This window comes from Quercus robur, chromosome 11 (assembly GCF_932294415.1).
Source record: "Quercus robur chromosome 11, dhQueRobu3.1, whole genome shotgun sequence".
Lineage (NCBI taxonomy): Eukaryota > Viridiplantae > Streptophyta > Magnoliopsida > Fagales > Fagaceae > Quercus > Quercus robur.
Window position 1 is genome coordinate 2,418,534 of NC_065544.1, and position 11,358 is coordinate 2,429,891.

An 11,358-nucleotide genomic window follows, 5' to 3' on the forward strand; every position below is an offset into this window, starting at 1 on the left:
CTAACATACCACGTTCACCAATATGGCCAAGTCGCATATGCCATAATTTTGTGTCGTCAGTGCTGGACTCTACCGGAGTGGTGACTGCAACTCTTCCTACAACAGTGTTCCCAATCAATCTGTAAAGCGTGCTTATTTTCTGTCCCTTCATCACCATCAAAGCACCTTTGGTAATCTTCATGATTCCACCCTTTGATGAGTATGAATAACCCAAATCATCCAACACTCCTAAAGAAATTAAATTCTTTCTAAGATTTGGAACATGTCTGACATTACTAAAAACTCTCACAACTCCATCAAACATCTTGATCTTCACGGTACCAATCCCAATAACCGGGCATGTAGCATCATTACCCATTTGGACCATACCACCGTTGTAAGGCTTATACGTGTCAAACCAATCTTTCTTTGGAGTCATATGATATGAGCATGCTGAATCTAAAACCCAAGATTCCAATAAAACATTGTTACTTGATGAGACTGAAAGTAAATCTGCACTAACTTCACTGTCATCTGATGTTTCTTCAGCAACACTAGCTGATTCTAGGGGCTTCTTTCCATTCTTCTTCTCCTCTAAATGCTCTTTCAACTCTTTACACTAATTCTTGTAGTGCCCTTTCTTGTGACAATAAAAGCACTCTACATCTTTCTTTACACGTGATTTAGACTGTGATCTGTTCCTGTTGGAGTTTCGTCCTCTTGACCTGCTTCTACCCCTATTGCTTGACTTAGACTTTACAATAAGTCCATCAGCCTGAGAACCATCGCAATCTTGCTTCATCTTTATATGTGACAAAAGAGCACTAGTCACTTCCTCGAGTACTATAGTCTCTTTCCCGTACATCAACGTAGTTACTAGATAATCAAAAGAAGTAGGAAGCGATGCTAATAAGAGTAACGCTTTATCTTCGTCCTCATAATTCACCCCAAAACTTGATAGTTGGGTGTTCAACATGTTAAACGTGTTGAGATGCTCCAACAGATCAGAACCCTCCTTCATATGCAAACTATACAGTTGCTTCTTCACGTACAACTTGTTCGTCAGATTCTTTCTCATATAAAGACCTTCTAGTTTTTCCCAAACCTCCTTTGCGGTCTTTGCTTCTAGGATGTTGTGAATGACCTCATCACCTAGGTTAAGACGAATAGCGCTAGCTGCTTTCTCATCCATCTCTACCCATTCTACATCCTTCATCGTTTCCAGTTTCTTCTCCTTCCCAAGCAAGGCCTTATGAACTCCTTGTTGAATTAGGAGATCCTTCATCCGCCTTTGCCAAAGTGAAAAATTTCCCTTACCACAAAACTTCTCTACATCATACTTTGTGCTTGACATCTTTACTGTATTCAAAGGATTGAATCCTAACCTGGCTTTGATACCACTTGTTGTGCAAATAGCACCCCAGGACTCAAATCAATAAAAGTAAATAAGCGGAAATCAAATAACAAGCACACACAAAGAACACAAGAATTTACGTGGTTCGGCAAACTGCCTATCTTCACGGAGACGACGGAGAAATTTCACAATAAAAATTGGGAGATACAATAGTGCACAATAACACTCTCAAGAAACCCAAATCCCAATACACCCTAACTCTCTCTCACCCACAAGACAAGAAAACACTATTCTTCTTCTTATGCGGCTGCTGCTAGGGTTTTAGGAATTACTCTAATTCTCTCTATGTATTTTCATTCAACCCAAACCTAATATATATATATATATATATTATAGGTCGGCTATTACTAGGAATTATATTCCTAGTTGTATTCGGTTTCCTAATACTACTTGTATTTGATTTAGAAGACCAAATTTGGGCTTTGGCAATTCAAGCCACACGGCCCAGTTCAACATTCCTTAATGTTTGATCAGTGACACCCCTAATGCCGAGAAGAAGAGAATGGCCGAGGTCATTCATGACGTATCATTAGTTTGTCCATCATTGTTAATGTGACATCAATAATATTCATTATCATGCCACTTTATAAGACTTTTATAATAAAATTGATGGCACCTAAGATTTCCATTAAAAAAAAAAAAAAACTATTGTATAACCTTCCATGCTACATTAATACGTGTTGGCCAAAAGGGTATAAGGTAGGAATTAGGCTTGACAACGAGGACGCATCCAGACGCAGTTGCGGCTAGACCTGGGTTGAAATTCGTGGTGTATATGGGACGGTGCTGGCAGGCATGAATGGACAAGACCAACTTTTTGGCTGGGCTAGCTATCGTATTCATATGTGAGTAAAGCCAATGTGAAACCTCTACCAAGAGAAACAAAGGGTCGAAAATAGGAAAGGTGGGGTTCACAACCAAAGATTTAAGAGTTGGGGCCTGGGGCTTCTTTCCTTATAATGGATGGTTCTGCTTCGTCTTAGATTTAGGTATTTAACTCATGCATGGACTGTCAGATTCAACAAGTGTGTCAGGTTTATTAAAGTGGCCGGTACGTAATTATTCGGCCAACAATAAATGTTTATTGTTGAAGCAAATTAAAGGATCACCGATAATTTTCACCAATAATTGTAGCTATTTAATTATCATGGTGTATTTAGAATATTGAAACATGCCTTGGGTCTCCTTCATTCACCATCGAAGAACTTGGACTTTTATGGATTAGGTTAGAAAAATCTGTTCCCAAAGTTAGCAGAAAATGGAGCTTTTGACATTTTGTTGCCTCTTAGTTTTTTATATTTAACTAGTGTAGAGGTGTATATAGACGTGTATAATTAAAAACAATTACAGTTATACTGTTTAAATTATATATTTTTTTGAGAAGAGACTCAAATTATATATGATATTAGTTTACACTTTTTTTAAACTATAAATTTCTAAAATATGTAATGGTTTCTCATATATATATATGATTTACAATTTAATTGGTTTTAGATTTTTTGATTTTTGCACCCAATAATTCACTTTCTATAAAATTAAAAACTTAGATGGACATGTGGCGAAATATTGGATTTCAATTGAAATTCAATTTAGAATCTAATTAGATTTGAACTTTTTTATTTTTACATTTAATAATTCTCTTGGCACAAAATAAAAATTTAAATGGAACACATGGTACAAAATTGAAAATCCAATTAAAATCTAATTAAATTTTCTTTAAACTGTGGCTATATATATATAGACACACACACGCAAAGGATATTGCTTCTCATCCATTTGGTACTTCAAGTGTGGAGTTGGTAATTTTTATTTTTTTATTTTTTTTGAGAAAGTGGAGTTGGTAACATGGTATGTGTTATGGTTTTCAATGTTATTAAATTTTTTTATTTTGAGTAAACAGTAATATTTAACCAGAGTACAGTTACAGAAGGGCATAACCTTTATAGTTGTAGACTGGAGTTATAAACAGTAGACACTAGACATATACAGTCAATGTGGGATAAACACTTTATTTATTTATTTAATAAACAGTAATACTTATTATAATTAATACGAAAATAGTAAATATAATAAATATTTTCACATGCTCATTATTATACACTTGGTACATACTATATCTAGAATTTTGTACGCAATGTATACAAAACTTGATAGTAATATTAGTGTGTACAGATGTGACACTACAATAATAGTATGTGATAATAATTACCTAAATAATGATAGATAATTTCCATGATTTTCAATTTTTTCCTTCATACTTAGGTTTTCTAGTCACTGAGTTCAAAGACAAGGAGTTTTAACTTTTAAAGCTCTGCGCAAAATCTCATCTCTTCCTTTCTACTCTTCGTTCTAGATTTAACAAAAAGCCAGCAATTCTGCAAAATCTTTAGATTTGAGTTTTGTTTTATTTTGCTCCCTCGATGGAGCATCGTATAAATTAGCTATAAACTGCTGAAGAACCCATAGCATAATAATTTTCTCTTTGTCCCGAGGTTCATCTTTCAGACTTTCACTAATTCTGTATCAGTCTAAGTGCACAATAATTTTCACGAAAATTATATATTGACATATTTTCATTAGTATTTTTTAGATAAATGTTATATCCACAACATTTTTACAATAGTTTCGCAACAAATTTTTAGTGGTAAGTTGTTATTGGTTTGTTATATTGTTGGGAAAAAAATAATTTAATTTTTGAATTCAAATTATAATAAAAAACAATTTACCACCTATAATTTATCATTTATTATTAATAGTATTTTTAAAAAAAAATTTATTATACTATCTCAACATTTGTGAATATATCTTGAGATTTTATTTTTTATTTTTATGATTATGGAGTTATTGTTTCGTCTCAACAACTACCACAAGTTATTCACAAAAAAAAAAAAGAAAAGAAAAAAAGACCCTACTACCACATGCTTTATTCTTTTTGGGCAGCTGGACCCACAAAAAGGTTATATGATCCAACTCCGATTAAAGCGAAGAATATCCTTTTTAATGTGCTAGATACTTTTAATACTGAACATCATCAGCATATATATAAATTAATATACATTCAAAACTCATACAGTCATACTGCTTGTTGAATTTTGCAACAAATAATATTGAAGATATGATAACATTTATTACGTAGGACTTATAAAATTGATGTATCAAATTTTTAACACACAATTTTTTTTTTTGTTGAAATTTTTATATTTATTTATTATGTTGTTACATTAATTTGTAAGATTTTTTTTTTTTTTTTTTTTTTTTTTTTTTTTTTGTTTCAGTTAACTCAATTGGTAAATCTCTAATCTTAAATAAAAGATCTCGAGTTTAATCCTCCGCCTATACCAAAAACCGATTAATATCTTGGTCTGATAATAAATAATTATTTCCTTTATGCAATAGGACAAAGCCGTATGAATATTATATACATGCTTATGCATGATAAGTCCAACTATATAAGATGCAGGGATAAAGGTCACATACCAAAGGTGCAAGCTCAGTCATACAATTTTGTTTTCATTTGCTCTCTGAGAGAGATGGCATTTTCAAATGAATATACCAGTATTGAGTTTTTAGCTGAGTATTTTCAAATGAATATACCAGTATTGAGTTTTTAGCTGAGTTTGATCCAGGTGTGGCTGCTAGGAATTTTGGTAGGGGAGAGAATAACAGCCAACTATAGTACGACCTAACACTTGTGAATCAGCCAATTTCAATAATTGAAGCAAAACAAAACAAAACAAAGATTAGAGAGAAAGAAAATACAACCATGAAATCATTTTGAGGTCTAAATTTGGTGCTGTCTACGTGCATTGTGAAAGATGCATCTCCCATCATTTTTATCGGATCAACATCATCGTGTTGATGCATAATTGCATTTGCGTACGTATATCGGTGGCTCATTAATTTGTATCAGTAATTTTAAAGATAAGGCGCCAACAAAGCACGTCTTATCGTTTTGATGACACCTTAGCTAGGATGGGCCACTAGCTTTTGCCTTAAAGTTCAACATAGAAAATTCCTCACTAGTGACCAAAGATTTTTTTAGCGTACATCACCCTCATGATGATTAAGAAATATATGTAATATATATATATATATATATATATATATATATATATATATATATATATCTTGTTGTTGGAGAATTAGATTAGTTTCATATAAAAAATTAATCAAAAAAAGTGTTTTACTGAAAAAAAATAGTGTTATTGATCAAATAGTAAAGTTTTATATTAGACTACCCTTGAGTAAGCACGGGCTCAGAAGTTCTTTTATTTTTTTGAGTAAAGGTTAATAATTTGTATTTATTATAATTTAGAAATATATATTTTTATTTTTCAAATAAATAAAAAAGATAAAATTTAGAGATAAGAAGTAATTATAATTTCTTTTTTGAATGTTGAGGGAACAAATTCTAAATTTTAGGAGTTTTCTTTTTGAACTCAAAATAAAATTTGTTATTTGACATTTATGACCCTATTTTTAAATGAAATTACCCTATTCAATTAAAAGAAATGAATCCTCTTATATATAGTATAGATAATATTAATAATAATAGGAGTAAATAGTTAAAATAATATAACTCAATTGAATCCATACTGTGTTTCTCAAGATTTTTTTTTTTTTTTTTCAAATCCAAACTATATTTAACATTATTCCAAGAATAATGGTCTTACCTATAATTCTCCTAAATATATAGGTAATTATTCCAAGAAGAATACTTCTATAATTTTATATTTTAAGGGTATACCACAAAAGTGGTATCTATAATTTACCAAAAATATATATACATGTATTATAATTAGTCCAGGAATAGTGCTGCTTTGCTTTCTCTCATTTATTTTAGGGTTCAGGTCTTCAGGAACCTATAGACCACCACCACCAATAAAAAAGAAAAAAAGGACAAAAAAAACTGAAATCATTTGTCCCTTAGAACAAGGAGTCCAAGTTCAATTAGCTCTCGCAATATGCCTCAACCACCAAAGCACTGAGTGGAAAACTTATCTATATTATATTATCTATGTACATGTCCGACTTTTGTTTTGAAAGATTTTTTTAATATTTTGCTACTACCCATAATAATTCTTTATATTCAAACGTATCGACAATATTTTATCTATATTTTTTGATAGTATTACAATTATCACCAAAAAATTTAACCAACTCTTTCACGGATTCTTCAAAAAGAGAAGGAAAAAAAAAAAAAAAAACTCTATCACTGTTAATTTGTATGCATTTATAAATTGTTTAAATCTCCTTTTTATATATCCTATTTGAAAAAAAAAAAAAAAAAAAAAAAAAAAAAAAAAAAACTAAACCTTTTAGGATAAGTAAAATTTTGTCATCCAAATAATTATTATGTCAAATAATAAAATATTAAAAATCTTTTATAACCTTATAACTCAAATAGTATATTCTCGTATTTTTAATGAAAGTGTTTAAGGTTCAAATCCTCATTCTTCTAACTATCGAATTAAATTTAAAAAAAATCTTTTTTTTATCAAGTACCTAAAATAAGACTTTTAAAAAAGTTAATATACATTTATTTGCAATAAATAAACTAAACAATGAAAATAAAGTTACGGAAACACACACTCGTTCTCATTTTTCTTCCAATTTTGTTTTTTATTCCCCACATAATAGAATAGGTATGGAAAACTACTTGATTAATTGTATCGTAATAATAATTGGGATTTACTAACATGTGTCCTTAAGGCACATATTAGTAAACTATTTTATGAAACTTTTTATAAATAAACGAAAAAATAATTAGTTATTTTGACAGTTTTTTCAATTCCCTATAAAAACTTTCCCAAAATAGATGGTTAATGTGTGCTCTAAGAACACACAGTAACCAGACCCGTGGTAATTAAGTCCTTTACTAAATAATTGGCTGAGGTCATGTTGATTGAAATGGTGCATTTGATTAATTTAATAGCAAAGAATTAAGTAATATAATTTTACTTTCTATTTGAAATTACTTATTATATATAATATTAATTTCTTTAAAGATGATAATATGCTAATTTTGTTTTTAGGTTTTTTCTTATTTCTTTATATATTTATCATAAATCTTTTGAACAGTTAAAAACTTAAAATAATACATATCAATGTGATTGTTTCGTAGTAAACATAACTATGTGGCGAGACTCTTGTAGAAATTAACACATTTATGTGTTTTTAACGAAAATATTTAGAGTTCAATTTTCTCTATGTCAACTATCAAATTATTTATATAAAAAAAATTCATTTATTCGTAAGCACTACTTGCAAAATCATAAATAATTTTTTTTTATAAAAATAAAATTACAATTGCATTTTCACACAATAAATAAAAAAAACGTTCAAAATAAACTCATCAAAACAAACAATCATGCTTTTTTTTTTTTTTTTTTTTTTTCTAGGTTTTTTTTACTAGCCACATAATAGAATAAGACTACTGGAAAACTACTTTATTAATTGAATTGTAATAGTTGTAGGTCCTTGATTGAATAATAGGCCAGTGTCATGTTGATTGAAATGGTGCATTTGATTAATTTAAAAGCAAAGAATAAGTAATATATAGTTAGCTTTCTATTTAAAATTTCTTAGATATATATTTAAATTTAATTTCTTTAAAGATGATAGTGTGTTATAATGATTTAGGCTTTTCCTCATTGCTTTCTTAGAAATCTTTTGCACTGCTGAAATAATATTATATCAAAGTGATTATTTCGTAGAAAACACAACAATAAGCAACCAACCAACATATGATAGGACCTTAAAAAAGTGTGACGCTCTTTTCCTCATTACATTATTTTATAATGCTCCATAGCCTTACGAAATTAATGGGATATGCCTTTTTGGTGTTTTATACAGTAGAAGGTTCTTCACAACGATGTAGCTAAACGTTCTTCCCCAGTGGCCTGTAGTTGATTAGGGTTTCTTATTTTAATGATAGTTTGGACCTCATGAGGTCATGCGCAAGTATTGTTTTACTATTATAAATTGATTCTCAATCAAATTATGAGACGAATGAAACAAAATATATGAGTCATTCACTACCCCTTTTATTTTATTTTATTGCATTGCCATTTAACTCTGCCAAGTTAGCCGCACTGCTAAAGGAATCTCCCACATTTCAAGAAGCCACCGAAACCCACGACCACTTTTTTTTGGGTGATATAGTTTCAACTTAAAGGCTAGTTTCAATTTATTCTTTATCATTTAATCAAAACATTAATTAATTTTTGGTGTAAATGAAAATTGAACACTAAATCTCTTATTTAACTATCAAAAATGACAATTTAATATGACAAATTAATTTAGTTTTGAAATTAATAAGAAGGACCATAAAATTCAACAGCAAATTTTAGAATACTCCTTGTACTTTGTTTATAGTTCCTGAATTTTCTTGTGAAATTATTTGGAAAATTAGTTCTAATCTAATAATCCAGAGACCCAAACAGAAACGAAGATGGTGCCATAACTATTAACTAATAGCCGAGATTTATTGGAGAATTTTTCTGCTGTTGACCTCAAAGCTATAACATAGTTAATTATGTGTGGAGCCCATTTTTCATTTTGTAATGCATGGTTTTCACCTTGCACGCTAAAACCAGTAGGTTTACCAATTGTCTTATTCTATGTCATATGTGCCTTGTGTTTTTAGCTCACTTTCTTGGTTAGAATTTGGGAACAGTAGCTACTTACTATGGCACAAAGAACTTCAATACTCACTGCAAAATCTCAGTCACTCACTCACAGCCAATTAAGCTGTTTAATGCATATTTCACAAAGTAGTCCAAAATCTATTTATTATTTTCTACAAAGAAACCATATTAACAAGAAATAGAGAGAAGTAAAGCATAAACAATAATTAAACCAGAAAAACAGGGTATTCCAACCAAATCCATGAGAATTTCTTTGATGAATAATGCAACCATTAATTGCATTTACAACCAAGAAAATATATATACAGCTTGTGATAGCCTTCTTCTTCATCAAGATCAAAAGCTAGAGAGAACTCTAAAAATTCCTATTATTATTTTCCCAACTACCACACACCACAGCTTATCATCTTTGAGCTGTACTTCAATTCCTTTGTACTTGCACAACTACTGTCCCATAATCTAACGACGTTACCGTTAAGCTCCGTCAAGTCCTGGTACTTGTACCACCCCATCTCTCCCATCTTCATCCTCAACACTCTCTCCCAGCTGTCCCACCACTCTCCCACCTTAACGGCGCCGTCAACGCCGCTTTCCTCCGCCGTTAACTCTCCGTCATCTTCCCCACAATCATTTTCCTCGTAGTACACAGCAAAAAACTTCACCCCCTTCGTCACTCCGTCAGCTTTAACGTCGTCAACCTCCATTATCCCCGAGTCTGAGTCCGAACCCGAACCCGAAATTGAAACTGGCTCATCGTCACGTGGCGGCAGCACATCAGGAACCTTTATTTCTGAAACCGGCTTTGACCCATTTGAGCTTTGATCATATCTCGGCGGTTGCGATGGAGACTCGTCGGAGGAAGTAGCCGCCACGGCACCGCCGGTGGCTACTCTGATCCTCCAGAAACTAACGGCAGCCGTTATAACGGCTACCCATGTCCACAAATTATTAACAATGGTCAGAAAACCAACGTTAATATAATCAAGAGCAAGTGCTTCTAAAGGAGAATCTAACGCATTCACCATATTCATTTTCTTTTTGATTCTTATTTTCTCCTAAGACCAAACCCAAAACCAAAACCAAAGAACCTCAAAGTTTTTGGTTCTTTTTTTTTTGTGTGTGTTTGGTTTTTGGTGGGCGTTTGCACGAGGAGTCTGGCAAATGATTTATGGGGGAGGTGAGTGAGTGTGAGAATCAATAGGAACCGTTGGATGAAAAAACAAGTTGGGTTGCGGATCTAATAGGAGATGCCGAGAATCGAGAACTAAGATGCCAATTGCTGAAGTAGATCCTAGTTTTTATACCGAATTTTCACATAGTGATTGATTTTCTCCTACAACACGTGTAAGGTCAGCAATACATCTCGCAGTGTGACTACTGAGTTTAATATGAACATTTTTTTAATGTGAAATGAAGTGAGAGAGAGAGAGAGAGAGTGAAAACTTGAAGGATTTTGTTGGACCATTCCATATTACCTCACCAGATTTTTCGTTACATTTTTTTTAGGAAGTTATTTTTGCATAGTAGTATTTTTAATTATTATCTAGAGACAAAATATTCTCTAACAAATTCTCCAAAAAAAAAAAAATTCTCAATTATTATCTCTATTTTATTTGAATATTCTTTTATTATATATAGGAGTATTCCTTTAATTAATTACTGTTTTTAGTGGAATGGAAGAAATTAAAAAATTGAATGGAAATTATTCAACAATACTACAGGCTCAAAAATGATTTTGTTTTTTGAACGGTAAAGAAAGAATAATGCTTTAGCGATAAATTATTTTATAATATTTTTATAAGTTGTTGATGTAACTAGTTTTTTATTGGTTTTCATTTAAACTCATTATTAGAGCATCTCCAATAGGAGAGTTAAACACAAAATGCTCTTTACTTTAAAGAGTAAACCCACAAAATAGACTACTGTTCATTCTCCAATGAACTTTTTATATCCTAAATTTTTTTGACTCATGAACAGTAGCTCATCAAACTTGATGAGCTACTGTTCATGAGTCAAATATTTTTTTTTTCTATTATAATAATAAGGTATTGAATAAAAAAATGTTGGAAGATATGTAGTTGTTAGAATAAAAATAAATAATGAATGAAGAAATAATATTTAAATGAGATAGAGAATCTGTTGGAAAGTATATTTGAAAAAATGGATAGCTAAAAGATATAAGTTACTGTTCATTCTTCAAAAAGTACAAAAATTTGCTTAATCTGCTGGAGATGCTCTTAATATCATTTTTTAATTTACTATTAATTACTCATCATATCAATCGTTTGTAAAAATTTTTTGTAAAAAAAATTGTAC

General features: G+C 30.9%; 1 protein-coding gene across 1 annotated transcript; it reads right to left on the minus strand.

The window, feature by feature from the left end:
• Positions 1 to 9,269: 9,269 nt before the first annotated feature.
• On the minus strand, positions 9,270 to 10,302 carry LOC126706151 (uncharacterized). Its single transcript, XM_050405452.1, has one exon. It carries the CDS (start codon positions 10,071 to 10,073, stop codon positions 9,426 to 9,428), a length of 648 nt encoding a protein of 215 aa, XP_050261409.1. The 5' UTR covers positions 10,074 to 10,302; the 3' UTR covers positions 9,270 to 9,425.
• Positions 10,303 to 11,358: the final 1,056 nt, after the last annotated feature.

Excerpts from the sequence above, each read along its gene's own strand:
- LOC126706151 (XM_050405452.1), bottom strand. The coding sequence starts at position 10,073 with ATGAATATGGTGAATGCGTTAGATTCTCCTTTAGAAGCACTTGCTCTT.